We start from the raw sequence: 18,815 nt of genomic DNA on the forward strand, positions 1-18,815 counted from the left end.
TGCGCTAAATTGGTTGGCACTCAATAGTTTCTCTTTTTTTAAATAGCTGCCAGTGAAAGTCTTACCGCATGTTGAAAACAAACAAAATGACAAAGAAATCAGTGAAAGATATTAGATGATAAAAAAAAGAATCTGTGTTATGAGTTGAAATACAAAGTCAGATGGCACATATAGACTTCCATACATCCTACATGCAGATGAGTACATTTGCAGCGATATTCTTATTTCTCATTTTGGACAATTGTTGACTGTCATGTCATTCTCAGGTGGCTTCAGCCTGTCCGTCTTTATGATGTATGTTTACTTGGTGATCGCAACTGCTGGACTGATTTTACTGACTGTACTCCTCATCGTCTTGTTGAGGCGCAGGTAAGAGGGTGGGAAAAATGTGTTTTTATTTATTTATATATTTATTTATTTTAATCCAACCCACTAAGAAATGTATTTACAGGAGTAACGTAGTTTTTGTTGTATTAATTCAGATTTTTTTTTTATTGGCATCCAGGGGTTAAAATTGGTTAATTACAATTTATTATTATTATTATTATTATCATTATTATATATTTTTTATTTGAACAAATGTTCCCTTTAAAAAAAAAAGCACACAAAAAAGGCAAAGAATCTGACCAACTGACTTCTCCAAAAATATATTCTTATTTTCTTCTTAATATTCATAGCAATAGCAACAATTTATTTTTGTGAAAATATTGCAAATTTCCCAAGTTTGTTATCTAATTGAGTAGAAATAGAAATAAAATGTATTGAATATATTTTTAATGAATAGTTTAATTCATTGTAAATCAGTAAATATTAATATATAGTATCATTGTACACATCCATCCATTAATTAAAATTCATTTTATTAAAAAATTAGTCAGGATGTTCGATACCACTTTTTTCCCACCAATACCAGTACCAAGAACTGATACCACAAGTTATTTTGATATATGGAACTTCTAAATAACAATGACAGATAATTTTAAAGAAATTCCTATATATATATTTCAATATATAATTTTGCTTATAATTGCAATAAATTATGGCTATTTTCGAGTTCCTATCGTAAAACGGCCACAAGAGGGTGCCCAGAGACAGACCTTGAAATTAAGCAGGGTATTAGTATGTATCAGTAGTCGGCCATCCCTAAAATAACCATTGTACATGTAATACTTAATTTGACATTCGCTTTATTTGATTAAAAAAAATTGTTAATTAATTAAATTATGCACAACAGCAACAACAAAAATAGATTGAATTATTTGATGGTTAAAATAGACAATTCAGCGGATACACTATTTATTTACCTAACAAAGATAGCAATTAAGATTTTCATTGACTTGCTTTGAAAAAAAAAAATCAATTAAGCACATGAGACTGGTCTATCAGTGTGTTTTGTTAAAATAGAGAAATGTCATGACAGGAAACATTTTTGAGCAAACGTATTGTGCGCTCATTGGCGTTTGATGAACACCACAGGAAGAAGACGAGAAGAGAAGAGAGCAGAGATAAGCTGCACCCATCTCAACCACATGTAAGACCTACAAGTGCTAACTTGCTCAATATATTGATCAGTGATGTGTTTATTTGAGAACAGACTTGGTGGGGTGACAACAATTTGCCCCGTCGCTTGTTGGTAGGCAGAATTGATTGATTGTTATTATTAAATATGAAAAACATTACCAAGCAAAATGCATCTCCATTTTTAGGTACATGTTTTGTCTAGAACTTTCTGATGTGTGTCTCCTAGAGTTGGCGGCGGTGGTGGGCGAACGAGCTTTGCGGACAAGTCTACTGAAATGTGGAACAACGGCGCCATCTTTGTAGTTATTTTCCTCTTCTGTCATGATCAACAATAGCATTATTAAGAGCACATATTCAATGACTCTACTGTAGTTTTTAAGGGTGTCACTTTCTGACTGTATAAAAAAAAGACGAGTGAGAATACTGCTACATGAGTGAACATTCAAGTTTATTTACCTCTGTCATCAAAAAACATATTTACATTGAGTGAAAACTGCAACATAATGAAAGTGCTAATGATGTAATCTGACCACATATTAAAACAAATATGACGTCTAGAGATTGTTTTAAATAAAACGCACAAGATAAAGTGACAGATGATGGGGTAGTGTGGGACAATGAAGTGCTTGTACATTTCTATCATCTTTGTTTCTACACAAACTCAATAACATTCAAATAAATTGCCACCAAAGGACTTTGAAAATCTTGACATGTCATCATTTCTGGATTTTTGGACATCAAATGAATGTGCCAGCAGGTGAGACGGTGCTAACTTTCATGTATACTATGACAAGCCACAAGGAGGTTACAAGAGGTCGCAGTGGGTCTGAAGGCACTTCTTACATGAGGACAGAAAATGGAAAAAAAAAAGGGGGGGGGGGCACAAAATCAATATTCAAGTGAACTGGTTGGTCAATTTTATTGTATAGTTTGTATTTTATCAGGATCTCTCAATAAAATACGTTTTTATTATTATGTAGCTTTTCTATCTATTGACAGTGAATACAATTAATATGACTAATTTGAGATGCCTTTTGATAGCGTTGTGTATTTCTGACCAAATTCAGGTATGGATAATGAAAAGGAAGATATTTCCATTTCATTTCTTATTGGTGTTTCTATTATTTCTAAATAGTGTTTGTACATGTGGCCATCCCTGCCTCAAAATATGCTCCAGTGCAAACTACAATCACAATAATAAACACCTAGCTAATAGCGTCAATCAAAATTAGCTATAAATGTGTCTAGCTGCTATAAGGTGTTCTATTGGACAATTTACCGTGATGTCACAGGTTATTCCGGGTGGCAAAGGTTGAAGTTCAGGCAGAACGATTGAGAAAACAGATTAATTAAATGGCTTGGATGATTATTTTAATTATTTTCTGGCCACACAACGCAAAACACAACTTTTTTTGTTTTGTTTGTTTAACATAAAGTTATTTGTCCTCTGCCACCCGAAAGTATCCTGGTGTTTATTGTTTACAAACATTCTGAAATGGCGGCTTGAACATAACAAGGTCAAAGACATTTATTTCAACAAGTCTGGTGCCTTTAGTTTAAGACGCTACTTCTGCTGTCACACAACATACAAAACAAGGTGGACGAAATCTGTAAATGACGTCATATAACACACAAAGTTGTACATCTACAGTGGCGCTCCGCTCCAACAAGTGTCCTCAATCAGACGGTCCACTATCGTCATTGAAGCGGCCTCAGGCTGCAAGTGGCCGCTCGGCCACTAGAGGGCGACGGCGCCTGTTCTTGGCGCCGCCTCCCTTCTTGCAGCTTGTCTTCTTCTGCTTCCCGTTCGGGCTCGTGGGACAGAAAATTGGGGAAGGTTTGAGCTCGAGGGATGAACGTCATCGACATGCTGCTCGCTGCAAGAAGAAAAAACAAAAACGTGCAGGCTGCTTGTTACCGAGCAACTATGGTAAGCTTAAGCATTATGTTGGAAAAACCTGACTTTAAAAATATTTTCTTTCCTTCATTACATACTTTTCAATAAACTGCGGGTATTTGTCAGGGATTCATACAAGTGGACGTAATTGGCCCGTATTCATTTATTTATTTATTAGTTTTATTTAGCCAAGACTAGTAACAATAATGACATCTATAGGTAAGTGTCTTGGCCAAGACAGCAGCACGTGTGTATATCTGGGCGTAAAATGTTTTCATTCAATCAGTGATTTACACGAAACCAATCAGACCGTCTTTAAAAGACTATTCCGGTGATGTAACGTTTTCTTGTGCCAAAATAAATTAATAAAATAATAAAGCAGTGAAAATGCACCATTTTCTCGCGAACGTTTGGTAAGAATTTAAGAAGGCAAGTTCATTCAGATTAAAATACTCACAATTCTGGGTTGTACAAGTTTCACATTACGACATACTTAGCAGACAATCAGACAATCCAATTTAAGATCATATTTACACCATGGCAATAGTTACTTAGTCCACTAGTTATTGGTTTATTAATTATACATTAAAAATAGCATGCATTATATTATTTTACAAAAAATACAACAAAAGAACACATAACTGGTGCTCTTCAAAATTGGCGGGGACAAAATGTTGATGAAAAAGCCTTTTGTTTATTAAGCGATTAAATTGAGATTAATCAAAATTCTAAAATGTGATTAATCTGATTAAAACATTTAATAGTTTGACAGCTCTAATCATAAGTAAAATTGGATTATATTACTATTATTATTAAAATAAATAATATTTCAATTTATGTTCACACATTTTAATTTGACATTTATTTATTTATTTTGGTTTTCAAAAATAAATAAATAAATGTGACCCCTGATCATGAATGTTTAAGGCATGTATAGTCAACTTGAGAAATTCTTCTTTCTTTCTTTCTTTCTTATCCAAACAACTGCAGATTAACAATTCAATAAACTTTTTTTTTTTTTTGCGGAAAACAGGCAATCTGGAAAGAAAATACCGGGGGGTTAAAAATGCAAAAAAAAAGTAGAAGAAAAAGAAAGAAAGAAAATAATCCGTCAATACACGGGCACCAAATTGTGATTATGCACACCTTGACTGTAGATTTGAGTTGTAATATCACCATTCACCACTGGATGGCAGACATGGTTTAGTTTTGCTTACACTGGGTCGAGAGTGAGTAGACCTAATGATTTTTTTGACGGATTTGGAATGATAGTGACAAATTTACCATATAACCTCAGTAACATTAAAAATGTACAAAATTAGTTCGTGCACTTAATGTTGGTTCCTTGTTCAACAGTTTTGTGCTGTCCTTGAATGGACAAATAGTAAGTTGTGGCTTATAAGATAAAATTTTCATTTAATGAATGTTGTCGTGGTGTGGTCAAATGCAAAGTACATCCATATATTGGCAGTTATATGCATGGTGTCCTAAAAGTTGCTATACATTTCCCTTTTCCTTTCAGGTATCATTTTTACAGATGTGAGGCCAACAGCATTTTCCAGCTTTGCAGTTTAGAGCAACCTGAAGTCAGTACAGGTACATTTTAAAACAAATTACAAGTGGATCAAACAATTTTAGTGGTGTATTTCCTGGCATTTTTATAAATTCCCTTTCAAATACAAAAAAGGAAAGCAAATCCCCCGATATTTTTCTTTTGCTATGATCCATGTCGCCGGTGGCAGATAAGTCTTATCATGCTGGCCCTTTGAGACTGTGAAATCTACTACTATCAGTCTTGTGTGATCAAACTAAGTGCTCCATTACAATGCTGAGCACAAGTAAAGAGAAAGAGGAAAAAAAGTTCCATATTATAAAAAAAAAAAAAATGTTTCCTAATGTTTAACCACCAATGAGTCTTTCCTCTATCACATCCATTCTTAGTGTGTTCCATTATAGCCTGCAAGTATGTGATGGAGTTGTCAAGTGTAATATTGCCCTAAGCAGGTTCACTCAGGCTGACAAATAAACAAGTGTGCTACCTTAATCAGTCCTCTGGACCTGTTTAAAAGCAATCAGAGGATGACTCAGCAAATTGCTTGCGCTGATTGGATATTCATCTTGTGTGCAGTGGTGCGCCCGCCACACAGCTGTTGTTGCCCAAAAGGACCGTTGCTATCAATGAGCAACTGTAATTGCGCTGAACATTCTTCTTTATTTACTCCAAATAATGTATCTTTTTTCATTTGTATCTCTGCCCAGTGGAGTGGGGTGACAGGCAGAACAATTACATCATATTCCACTAGATGGCAGAAGGTACATAATTAATCAAATATGCATTAAAAAAAAAAAGTTTTTGGTTGTGAGATATTTTTGGGAAAACTCATTGGGTAGAAAATCTAGAACATTTCAGACTCCTTGTCATTTGCGAGAAACCAACACACAACGAGGTTCAAGGTGAGTCCCACTTTAGCATAAGTCAAAGTTGAAAGATTGAATCAATTAAATGAATTATTTTGGATGTGTGACAATAGCATAAGAAAAAAACACGCTGAATAGTGGCCAGATAAATATTATAGTTAACTAGACAAAGTGCAATTTCTGCAGAAATTGCGTGGGAATGCTGAATGCTAATAGCTGAATGCTAAGACGAATGCTTATGAAGTAAATTGAAAGATAAATTATGAAAAAATTACGAAGAATTAATTGAAGTTGAATGATAAGTGAATAAAAAGGAAACTTGAACTGCAATCTGTCTAAGGTGGGATTCGAACCATCGCCTCCAGTTTCAGCAGTGCCCGCAGACTGAGCTGCTAGTCAGCTGGTTGCTAGGATAGGGCTGGATGATTATGGGAAAAATAATCACGTATATTTTTATTGAAATTGAAAAATGTATTCATTTATTTGAAAACTTAATATTTTTATAACTACTCAAAACTATGATCATAGCCTTACGCCCATTCATCCCTTCATGTTGAACACTTTATTCTTGAAAACTATTATTTTTGTCAAGTATAACATAACCTTATACATTTATGAAATTCAAGCCTCTTGCATTTTCATTCTTCATTTTTAAACTTAAGAGCATTAAATTACCCTCTTTATCATATTTATTTGTTCTTATGTTATATTCACAAGTCTGGGGACTTAGTGGGCTCACACGCGCGACCTCAGGGATTGTATTTTGAAATGTGTGTTGGTATGATTAAAAAAAAAAGTTATTGGATATATGTGTAATCCTTAAATTTTGAGGAAAATAAAATTCTGTGAACCTTTGAATAAAAAAAAGAAAAGAAAAAGAAGTTACAATTAAAAAAGTAAAATTAAAAATACTGTATACAAAAAAAATACAGGGTGTTCCTGCGCGTCTTGGCCTCTTAGGGGCAGTGTGGTGCTGAGCATCCATGGTGTACACGCTTACAATGAGAACAGAAGAAAGTTGCGATTGAATTCTATTAAAATAACTAGTTTTTCACAAGAATTTGTACCTTTGCGTAGTGTTCTCTTACCCGTGGGCATGTGTTTCCACAGCATTTGTGTGTGAATAGTTGTTATTTGAAGGACTATTTCTACCAGAGTTGATGCAAATTCACATTAGCATTTGAATGGGATCATCCATTCACTTGCATTAGCATTAGCGTAAGGCTCGCAATGGGTTAAAAATGAAGCATGTTTTGTATTTAAATATGCACTGTATATAATTCTCCTTATCGTGTGTTTAATTTTACAGTTAACTTCAACTGCAGTGTCATTAAATCCCTTGTAACGTAATTTTTTTTACGACACACAAGTAAAATGAGCCAAAATTTGGCTCACTATTGGATGTGTGATATCTAAGTCATTTCTGAATTTATTTTTTTTACTTGCGACCACTCAAAATGTTCAGTGGCATCAGACCTATCCATACATATATAGTTTTTATTTAATTCTTTGTTTTTGATGCTCTCTATGGATAATAGAAGCACTATTGTCCTAAGGGCACAACTAATAATCATCTGTAAATATATAAAAACACATTCAAATTAGAATATTCACGCACGTGCGCACATACACACATACGCGTGTGCACTATTATAGTGTCCACACCAAGGTTATCTTGGTTAACTAAAACTAACGAAAAAATTAAAAAAACAATTTTGTTAACGAAATAAAATATAAACTAAAATGCTTTTAAAAAACGAAAACTAACTGAAACTACATTTTATGTTTGCAAAACTAACTATAATTATAGCTAAAATGTCTGTAGTTTTAGTCTTTGGTAATACATTTAATGCATGAGCCTTTTGTGGTAGATTAATTTTGATATTAACCTGAATAAGGACATTTGAAAGTGTGTCACAGAAAAGTGACGTCATCTAGCAGCAGCCAATAGAAAAGCACCTTCAGATTACGTTGCTCCCATGGTGTTTTTTAAATATTGCGCACAAGTAATACATTTTCTTTTTTTCTTTTTTTACAACAAAACCAACCTAAAACCAATATTGAAACTAACTAAAACTAAGCATTTATGAAATAACTAAAACTAATAAAAACTAACAGAACCACATTGAAAACTAAACAAAACTCAAAACGAAATAAAAACTAACTAAGATGAAAAATTCCAAAACTATAATAACCCTGGTCCACACACACTCACAGGCCTGAGGCTCTCGATCCCAACCGCGCTTTTTTTGGTATAAGAATGGGGACATTGGAAGCACATAAGTCAGCTCAACCAAAAATGATAATTAGCTCTCTACCGCCATCTGGTGTATTATGGCTTTTATTACTCTAAAGTAAAAAAAATAATACAAAAAAATCTACGTTTAGTTGATGCCCCAGTGAAGGGATAAATTGGGTAATCGCGGGAAATGGACTATAACACATCAGGTGTACAATCCATCAAAAAACATGAACAATTATTATTTATAATGGGAGTCAATGGGCCAAAATTTGGACATTTTTACTCATGTGTACTATAAAAAGCTAAAAGCCAAAAATGTAAGACTTTCCTTACAAGGGTTTTGCAGCTTAAAGGACACTTAGGAACGTCAGAATCACACTGATTCACTCTGGGCTAGCTACAAGCCATATGGTGAATTCAAGATCCTTTCACAACGTAGAGAACTTGTAAATGCACAATAATCGTTTCGGAGCCAAAATCGAAATTGCGATCAAATTCAACTCAATCGTCCAGCCCTATCACATCCCAAGCGTGAAAATGCACCGCGGCAGCAGGAAAAAAGCACTAAGAAGAGCACGAGAGTGACAAACTTGATGCGCTCACCTTGGTAACTGAAGAGATCTCCCACGCTGTTCTGCCGCGTGATGTGCTGCCAGTAAGCGCTGCGGGGCAGAGAGATGGACTTGCTGAGCGTCTCTGAAGAGCGCACCTGCAAGGAGACGGACAAGAAACATGCGGAATATTGAGAAGTCGTGCAAGGTGGAGCTATGATGTAATAGAGGCTGCTACATACGCACGGTGCAACTGTGAGAGGTCAGTTGATTTAGTGGGGCAAAAAAAGCTGCATTTGGGAATATTCCCAAATGGTGGGGTCCAAGTGCACGGCCAGATGGTCAAGGCTCATCAAATATGAGGCAGGCCCACATAAATAAGGAATACTGACGATGGGGAGGAGGAGGAGGAGGAGGAGGAGGAGGAGGAGGGAAGCCGGAAGAAATGGAGGGAGAAGATGGCGGCATGCATTCATTGGATAGTAGATACACCCGAACAGTCGAATTAAGTGTAATGTTTGGATCATTATGGATAATTACGCTTATGAATCCAGCAGTGTATGAACAATATTAGTAATTGTGAAACCTGTAAAGTCGAATACAACCGAAATTCTCAGGAAAAGCACCCCTCTTAAATAGCAAAAGAAAAAAATTCTCGAGTCTACATATTGCATTCAATGAGGATCGTGTTGAATGTTTGGAGCTTTTATTACAGAATTTGTTTTTGTTGCAAATGTAATGGGGAAAATATCGATACTGGCTTTTTTTTGGGGTGGTGGGGGGTGTCTTTGATCTACACAGTCTTGTCTCGGTCTTGATACTTTCTAGTCTTTAATGCCTTGATCTCAGTGTGGTCTTGACTATAGCACATTATACAGTAATATTTAATCCTGCTAGTATAGTGATATAGTGTTTACCACGTGTCTCACAGTTGTGAGGTTCCAGGTTCTGCTTCACTATTTCACCCATTAGTACCATATGAAATTGTAAATATGGTTAAGTATTATTGTAAAATACAGTTATGTTCCACATCCCCCTCCAAAAACAAGTTATGATCAACTAAATTGTTAAATGGTGTTTAAATTAGTGTTAATGCTAGTCTATATTAGTAATAGACCCGATATGTTTTCTTTTCAAGGCCGACACTGATACCGATTATTAGTAGTCAAGGAGACCGATAACCGATATTTCAAGCTGATATTCATTTGCAGTAAAAGGGAAAATATTAGCATCAAAATAAAAATGTAAAAAAAAGTTTTAGTCTTAAACATATGAAGAATTAATAATAATAATAATTAGGGATGTTTGATACAACTTTTTTTCAGACTGATACCGATACAATACTCTTGAGTAGTCACCGATACCAGATACTGATGCCACTAGTAGATTAAATTCCCGCCCAAAAAAATTACTTGGCAAAAAAATATATTTTTTAAAAAGACCTATAAATCCCAATATAGTATATTTCCTTAAAATTGCATGAAATTAATGGCAATTTTCTATCCCTCTAATTTCTAGTTCCTGATTGTAAAACGGCTACTATGCAGTCGATACTGGTATCGGTCACTGTCACGAGTCGCCGATACCTTAAAATAAGGCTGGTATCGGCACCGATACGACACCTGATATCTGTACTCGCTCATCCCAAATAATAATAATAATAATAATACATTTTGTTTGTAATGCACTTTATATTTCAGCAATCTCAAAGTGCAGTAGAGTAAAAAGTAAAAAGCCTAATAAATTAGGAAAAAAATTGCAGGCCATGTCGCTTCTAGGGCCATCAGCATATGTTAAGCTAAATTATGAACTAAGCAAGTAAATACTTCCCTTAAATTTTCTACTGTAAAAAAAAAAAAAATCAAAATTATTTCTTTTATTTTTTTTATTTTTAAAAATATAAAAACTCAGGTTTTCCTCGTGTCAGCATCATTTCTAATAAAGTGAAAATTTAAATAAATCCATAAATTAAAGTACCATGTATCTCACTTTTACAGATTTTACAGTCATTTATTTTTCTACTTTTGTGGCAAGGGCAAATGATAAAAAGTGAAATTTGTGTTTGCGTGAACTTAACGAGCATTTGTATGAACGCACCTGTGAGCTTTTCTCCATCTCCTCCATCATCCTCTCATGCTGCTGGGCGATGGCCAGCGTGGCCGAGTGGACGCGCTGGTAGATCATTTCCCCCTCTCGTGTCTGGAACGTGAACAAGCCCTCGCCCGTGTCGCACATCCTGCCGCCCGGAACAAACGCACACGCGGACACAAAGGGGAAGTAAACACACTTTGACGGCGCTCGCTGTTCGCAGCGCACGCTTGACTGCACGCTTCCAGTGAGACACGCTGATGTAAGAGCACGCACACACGCACGCATGACTACATTGAGTCAAACCGCCGCCCCGAGGCCTCTGCAGCACATGATGATATCCTGGCAACTTTAAACATCCACTTTAGTTGGCAACTTTTTCTGACACTTCCAAAGTACTTATTTGCTATACCACAATCATACACGCATGCACATGAGAGATATATAAATAATAAAAAAAGCTCACTCACCTTCCGGACTCAAATGTGAACCAGGTGGAGTCTCGACCGTATCTGCGGAGCGAGCTGAGAGGCCACATGACGAGTTTGAGACGCGCGTTGTGGATGTCCCACAGGTAGATGTTCTCATGGGTGATCTGCATGGTGCACTCCCCGTAGATGTCCAGGTTCGGGGTGGGCATTAAGTACACATTGAAACGCTCTGAAAAGGTTCAAAGGGGTTCGTGTTTAACTGTAAAAATGGCAGTTGGGAGTATTTCCTCACCTCCATTTACAGCCCTCTTCAAAAGTGCTGTAAGGGCAAGGTCAATTCCTTTGTTTTTGTTGTGTACTGAAGACATTTGGGTTTCCTGTGGCTCACTGACTTCACCAGAATGTTGCATTCTTCACTTGAAATGCTTTTCCAGGCCTTTACTGCAGCCAAGTTTATTTATATAGCCCTTAATCACAATAGAGTCTCAAAGGGCTTCACGTGCCCACAGTTGACAAATATGAATTAAACTAATTAAAATGCATACTCTATTGGGTTAAGGTCTGGTGATTTAGCTGGCCAGTCCTTTCCACTTTTTCCCATTTTGGTGCTTCTCCAGGTTAGTTTAGATGCCTTTTTTTTTCTGTAAATTGCCAGAAAAAAACAGTTTTGTAGACTTCAGGATTCATTCTGCTGCTACCATCTTGAGTTACATCGTCAACAAAGACTAGTGAGCCCGTTCCAGTTGTAGCTATGCAAACCCAAACCGTGGTATTACCTAAACCATGCTTTACACATGAGCTTATTGTTAGAATAAATGTACATAAGTTATCCCATATTTACTCTAATAGTATTGCAAAGCATTTATTCAGCAGTGTGACCTATGTTTGAACCATGTGGGTTGGTGTCGTCTGTGAAGAGAGCAGAAGCTGCAGTTGCAAAACAGGAACTGTGACCTTATCACAAGATGAGGACTAAAACATTTTGTTGTTGGAGCGCCGAAGGGAAAACAACATTTGTATTGTTATCTGCGCAATTACTCATATCGCGATGGTTTTAATGTTGCTGCTGTGTTCCCCCTCCCCTTTAGATCAGCAATGGCTGTGTAACTAGGGAACATCCTGTACAAAAATAAAAAGAGAGGGCTCGGGAGAGTGTGCCTCAGAGCGGGTAGGAGATTGTAATCTCTGTCCGTTCTCCTCACGAGCAAAAATAATCTGTCTCTTCCTCGTCTGTTTAAAAAAAAAATGTTCTAGGTTGACTGAACCTGACACATATGTGTTTTGGGTCATAAGCAGATCTTATTAAAGCATTTTTATCACTTTTGTAGCGGTTAATCTTGGTCTCAGAAAAGGCCAAAATATGGAGAAAGAATGGATCTGTATTGAAATGTATTCAGTATATAACAAATACAAAGGAATTGACCTTGCCATTCCAATACTTTTGGAGGGGACTGTACCTTGAACTGCTGGGTCGTGGGTACATTGTTCTCTTGATTATAAAACTGCCATAACTCACATAGGCTGTAACAGGTGACATGATTACCTTTGACTACTGTATGACTGATGCCACCATGTTATCACAACACAACAGACATGGCATCTGTAAAACTGACATTTACAGTGAGAGCAAAAAATCTAAAAGGATGTTGTGTTCTGCTTGAATTCTTGCCTTTTAACTCCAGTTTCACTTGTTTAATATTATTCCCAAATCCCAATAAAATGTCTGCCAACTACAAGTGACCTCCCCCATGAGTAGTGGAATAAATGAATTCCCCAGGCTGCTCTACAAGCAGAAATATAGTGAATTCTTTTAATTAGAATATAATGGCTAGTAATATATACACACCCAAATTATTTTATTTAAGCATAATTATTTATCTGCATGGATTTTTTTAATATTATAAAACGCATTTGTAGGGCCTTGGATTGCCATATTTGAACAAGTCAGAGCATATTTACTCTCACCAAACACACACAGATGTTCTCAGCTTCGAAGATTTACTATCAGACGTAAATAATTAAAGTCACTCTGCAGAAACCACAATGGTAAACAAATCATTCACGCTTCGCACAATGAACATTTTCATTCACGCCTGAATATAAAGCGGCTGTGTATTTGTAAATATCAAATCCTACATGAAAGCTGAAAATAAAACAGCTGTGTATTTGAAAAGATCAAATCCTACAATAAAGATAAAACCTCTTCGGGATGAGGCTTTGTTCAAATCTTACAAATCGTTAGCATGAGAGATGAAAGCAGGATTAAGGCAAAAGGATGAGTGATAGATTATTTGTCAGAGTGAGATTTCATTTTAGGTAAAATTTTGTCTTTGTCCCATGTAAAGCACTAACCAAAATACACGGCCATTTAAAATAGTCCTTTATAAAAAAAATTGTTTTTGTTTTGTTGTTGTTGTGTTAGTAAGACCAACATGAAACCTTAACGCAAATGACTTTGTTGTGTTGGCTGTTTCGACAAAGTAATTGCAAACAAAAATCAACTCCACTTTAGAAGAAGAGTACCCTTTGTGGCTGAAAGGTTAAACGATTAAAAAGAAACTACGCAACAGGATGTCGCATAGAGATAAAAGTTGGCACCCATGAAAATAGAAGGGGCATACATCTGCTGTTGATATGGATCAGTGCTTCTCAAAAGTTTTTACCGGCTAAAAAAAAAATTGAGAGCTCTCCAAGTACCACCATCATGGCCAACAAGAAGTGTTCGTAAAAAATTACCTAAACGTATATTTAATATTCACACAATAGGAAAAAATGTACATGATTGAATTAAAATGTATTGCACATAAAAAATTCCAATAAATAGTGTGTGTCCAATTTATGTAGAAATTTGGGTTACGTTGGTGTCGTAGAAGCGGGACAGTCACCCTTATCCGAACATCCCTAATGAATTCCCTTGCAGTCACTTGGGAGTGAGTCGTGCATGTCCCCCTCCCTCTTCCACTCCGTTTAACTGTCAGAGGCAGTGGGGGCTTCTCAATAATCTAAATGGGTTCTCACTAATTACACTCAATGACTCCAAAATAAGACGTGTCTGCTGTGGATAGAAAATAGCTATGTCATATCTGGGTGTATTTTTAGGCTACGCTGATCTAATGATGGCCTCCTGCAGCTTGGTGGAGTTGGGGGGGGGGGGGGGGGGTTACTAATTGAAACACGACTGCAGGCCCTTGCAAACTTAGTTTCTTTACGAATTCTATCGCCATGGTGATAGCAATAGGGAGCCATGAAATTAGATTTAAGTTATAAGAAAATGCAACGATAACATATGCGTGTATGTATGTGTGTATATGTATGTATGTGTATATATGTATGTATGTGTATATATGTATGTGTATGTATATATATAGATAGATAGATATATATATGTATATGTATGTGTATGTGTATGTATATATATATATGTGTATGTATATATATATATATATATGTATATGTGTATGTGTATGTATGTACGTGTATATATGTATATGTGTATATGTATGTGTATGTATGTATGTGTGTATGTATGTATGTGTGTGTATATGTATGTATATGTGTGTATATATATATGTATCTATGTGTATGTATATATGTATGTATATATATATATATATATGTAAAAAAACCTTGTAAATTTGCTACTATAAAGTGGCAAATTTGCGAGTTTATAAAGTGGCAGATTTTCGAGAGAAAAAACTCTGCTGCAAATTTTCCACAAATTTTGGGGGTTTTTTTTCTTTCTGAATATTGTCCCCGCCCGCTTAAAAAAAAAATACAAATAATTATACGTGGCCCTAATACGCCGTCGTACATGTTGATGCTGTTATTTACGGATAACACTTTTTTTTTTTTTTCAGATTCCCTCTTCCCAAACTATATAAGCGAATAAGCTCCATTCCATTTCCTGTGAGCGGAATATGTGGGGGAGCAGCACATTTATTCCACACAGCTTCGGGAGCATAATCTCATCCATCTCTGTGACAAGCTTCATTACGAGGAAGGCCAGTGATGCACAGCACTTCACATTAGGACCTGGAACAGAGCCCTTACCGCAGCCTCTGACCTGTGCACCCACGCACATACACGCTCATGTTTCCCACCAACTTCTGAAGTTGAACCAACATCTACTAACGTCAAAACGGGGCAGATATTGACAAAAAGGGGTCCTCATTAGCCAGACCTAATTGAAGAATGGCATCAGAAGATTGACCCGCAATGTCTGTCTATGGAAGCGGGGACTAATTGGGCACTCACCGTTCTGCTCCCGCTGCACCCCCGCTGCGAGCAAGTCTGGCTCCCCCAGGCTGATGTCGTTGAGACGGCTGCCCAGGCACTCCACGCTCAGCAGCTTGCACCATTCCTCCGCATCCAGCTCTGCGTGCGGCCACACAACAGCACAGCGGTGTAATAACCACAGGTTCGCATCCAATGCATTAAGGCTAGGAATCATCGAAAACATCGGAACACAATCCGCCGCTCTATGATCCCTGTTGAGGATATTTACCAGAGCAGATAATCAGATCCGATGATTATGTATTTGTCTTTAGGCTCATCACGGTATTTATTACAGCCAATTGACTATTTCTTTGAAATGTGTCGTCATCATCATAACTGCATTTGCCTATTATGTAAGGGTGTATGTGTGTGTGCTCGCGTGTCCTTGAGGATGTACTGTATGTAGGAAAATCTCTGTGGCACTCTTGAGTTGTTTTGTCCTATTTTAAATGTAAAAAGCTTTGTACTTCTTTGTTGCTTGCACTATTATTGCATTGTAGTATCGGGTAGGGATAGACCGATAATCAGCCTGGCTGATTGGCGCCAATATTGTTCTTTTAAGAATATCAGTATCTGCCTTTTTCAAAAATCTGACGGCCGATAAAAGGTCAATCTAAAACCATTTTAATCTCAGGGAACTATTTATTTAAATTTTCAGTTAACTTAATAAGAACCTGAACCATTTGTTTTCGTTCGACATTGAAACAAAGAAATGTGAAAGTTTAAGATTTCGGGTATTTTAACATTTTGGAAAATAATACAGTAGAAAACTACAGAAAGCTATGGTATTTACATGTTTGAGTTTCCATTTAACTTTTTAAGATGTTAAAAAAAACAACTTTCTAAGACGTACTGATAACCTTGGGAGTTCCCTGAACATTTTGTTAGAAATAAAAAAGGGTTTCTATTGTTTAACATAAAAAAATCTCCATTTTGTTTGAAAAATCAGAAAAATTGTTCAATATGTTTTAAGAAATTCAAGATTGACATTTGTATTTTAAAAAATGTTGACGCCAATATGTTGTACTCCCTTTTTACTGAAAATGAATATCGGTTCCAAATATCGGTTATCGGCCTCTTTGACTATTAAAAACTGGCACCCTGAAAAAAACACATCGGTCTATCTCTAGTATCGGGCCGATACACAACCTTATTTCAAGGTATCTGTACTCGCGACTGCAGCCATTTTATGATCAGGAAATAGAAATTAGAAGAATAGAAAATTGCCATTAATTTCATGCAATTTTAAGGGAAAATGCTGTTTTGGAATGTATAGGTCTTTCTTTAAAATGATCTGCCATTGTTGAAATTTTATGTATGGAAAGTACTAGTGGTATCGTTTCCTTCCACCTTGGTGAAGACAATACGCATGTGTGCATGCCCGCGGTACCAAACTAATGAATCATCAGTCGGACAGTCAATAAGTTATTTCCTAAATTCGATAAAAATCCAATGAAGTCTTGAGCTTGCTAATCAGTGTGGAAGTGAAAACAGGAAACTATTTTGAAGCAAAAGATGCTAAAGTACAATCTTTTTCATCCTGAGAGCAAAAGATTTGGTCTCTAAGCCGTTAGTGTTACAAAAAGTTCAAATGTATGTTTAAGTCAGTCTCCAAACATTCCTTTGAGTACCTTAGCTTGTGCAGTGTTGCACAGTCACGCTTGGACAGAAAAGACCTTTCCCCAAACTGTGCGCACAATGTCAGATGCAGTGTCCAAAATGTACAGGAAGGATGAAGCGGAATTTAAATTCAGGGGCTTATAACACTCAACACCTGATTGATTAATTTGCTGATTAGAACGTGAAACTCCTCAATACTGTAGTCAACAGTGTTTATGATACTAGTTATGGACTACAGTATGTCATTATTCAAAATAATGAGTTTTTGTGGTTGTTTTGGTTGTGAATACCAATTTTCCTTCTTGATGAGTCGGAACAGATCATGTTCTCCTTGGAGAAGACTTCCAATTGTCTCTTATGAGCTTCTGGTGGGAGCCACCGATGTATGAAATGAGGCAAAAGCAAGAGTTGTTTATCTTTGCCAGCTTCTTAACTCCGAATCCGTGTGGGATTCCGGGATGTGTAACCGTGGTCAGCGATGTGTACACAGACGCATATGGAATGGCAGCAGCAAGGCAGTTGCCCGTCATGTTCCCGTGTCTCTTCATCGAGGAATATGATGCGTGTGTGTGTGTGTGTGTATCGGCGGCAGTATCTTCAATTTCATTCATGCCGCACTCTCTTGCATTCCGCCTTTCCAGCGGGACGTATCTGCACAGCTTAGCGGGGTGAGCGGATGGTCTGTTGGTGCCTGAAGCGCTTCATTCACAGACATCAGAGAGCACAACTACATTTAAACACAGGAGGCAGCTACTTAATGCCTCCCCCGATTCACACTCTCTCTTTTTCGGAGTTACTATGGCCTGTAAGTGCCTCCTGCACTTTTAAGGCCCGAGTGGAAAAGGAGCTAAGCAAACAGGCTGTGCTCAGTGTTATGCATGAGGAAAATACGGTGGGTGGCGAACTCAAGAATGCAAACCATGCACACAGAGAGAATGTGGGAATTAAATGTCATCAAGAAAACGTCGTTCATTCGAGCTATGGTAGCCAATTTTGTTCAATCCAAAGTGAACAATATATCCGACTAGAAAATGCAATTTCGGGAGAAATGTTAAATCTGCCATTGGGAATGAATGGGGTACAAAATCAGGAATTGTGGGTCAGGCGTGAATTTTAGGAATAGCAAACATGGATCATAATCAGGGCATGAATATTTGGAATATGTTAAAATTAGAATGACAAGAATTTGAGAAATTATGTCAATGGAGTAAGTGATGAAGAATCAATTAGTAAATGGGGTAAGGTTTGAAAAAACAGGTAGTAAATGGGGTAAGGTTTGAAGAATCAAGTAGGGAATGGACTAATAATCATCCCTGAAGTGAAAGGAATGAGTTAAATGTTTTGAATGTCACTTTGTAATTCTGTAAATGTGAAATGTTGAAACTCCCATTCATTCTTAATGGGGGGAAATAGGGTAAAAAATTAGAAATTGTGGGTAAGGTGTGAATATTTGGAATCATTCAAATGGAAGCAAGAATGGCGTGAATATTTGGAAAATGTTAAAATTGGAATGACGAGAATTGGATGAATTATGTGGAAGTAGATGTATGCCAAAAAACGAGCGGAATAATATTAAAAAGTTTAAAGCTAGAAGACTAACATGTCACAGCCGTCACACAATAAATACAGGATGTAAACAAATGTGCTGGTCTGTAAAGTGCAAATAAACCTTGAGAAACATGAAGGACCCAGTAGATAAAACATGCGCTGAAGGTATAAACATGATAAAAAGGATATAAATTGAGACTTTAAAATTGTAAAAAATCCAAATG

At 36.6% G+C, this 18,815-nt stretch overlaps 2 protein-coding genes and 1 long non-coding RNA gene across 3 annotated transcripts in view; 2 read left to right on the plus strand and 1 right to left on the minus strand.

Annotated features, from left to right (window-relative positions):
• Positions 1-2,216, plus strand: part of rttn (rotatin) — a 51,094-nt gene extending 48,878 nt beyond the window's left edge. The window contains exons 52-54 of the mRNA XM_086065521.1: positions 267-369; positions 1,477-1,531; positions 1,748-2,216. Coding sequence (XP_085921647.1) covers positions 267-369; positions 1,477-1,531; positions 1,748-1,795 — 206 coding nt within the window. The 3' untranslated portion in view covers positions 1,796-2,216. The remainder of the gene's footprint in view (positions 1-266; positions 370-1,476; positions 1,532-1,747) is intronic.
• The window catches only part of dok6 (docking protein 6), a 56,113-nt gene continuing 39,246 nt past the window's right edge, over positions 1,949-18,815 (minus strand). The window contains exons 4-8 of the mRNA XM_086065522.1: positions 15,403-15,522; positions 11,188-11,377; positions 10,727-10,865; positions 8,682-8,787; positions 1,949-3,398 (exon numbers count right to left, since the gene is read on the minus strand). Coding sequence (XP_085921648.1) covers positions 3,220-3,398; positions 8,682-8,787; positions 10,727-10,865; positions 11,188-11,377; positions 15,403-15,522 — 734 coding nt within the window. The 3' untranslated portion in view covers positions 1,949-3,219. The remainder of the gene's footprint in view (positions 3,399-8,681; positions 8,788-10,726; positions 10,866-11,187; positions 11,378-15,402; positions 15,523-18,815) is intronic.
• Positions 3,320-16,328, plus strand: LOC147155656 (uncharacterized). The gene is made up of 3 exons (XR_015091940.1): positions 3,320-3,451; positions 4,941-5,014; positions 15,006-16,328. It is a non-coding gene; the product is annotated as an uncharacterized LOC147155656 (long non-coding RNA).

This window comes from Leptonotus elevatus, chromosome 21 (assembly GCF_054856555.1).
Source record: "Leptonotus elevatus isolate MCC_2025b chromosome 21, RoL_Lele_1.0, whole genome shotgun sequence".
In the NCBI taxonomy this organism is placed as follows: domain Eukaryota; kingdom Metazoa; phylum Chordata; class Actinopteri; order Syngnathiformes; family Syngnathidae; genus Leptonotus; species Leptonotus elevatus.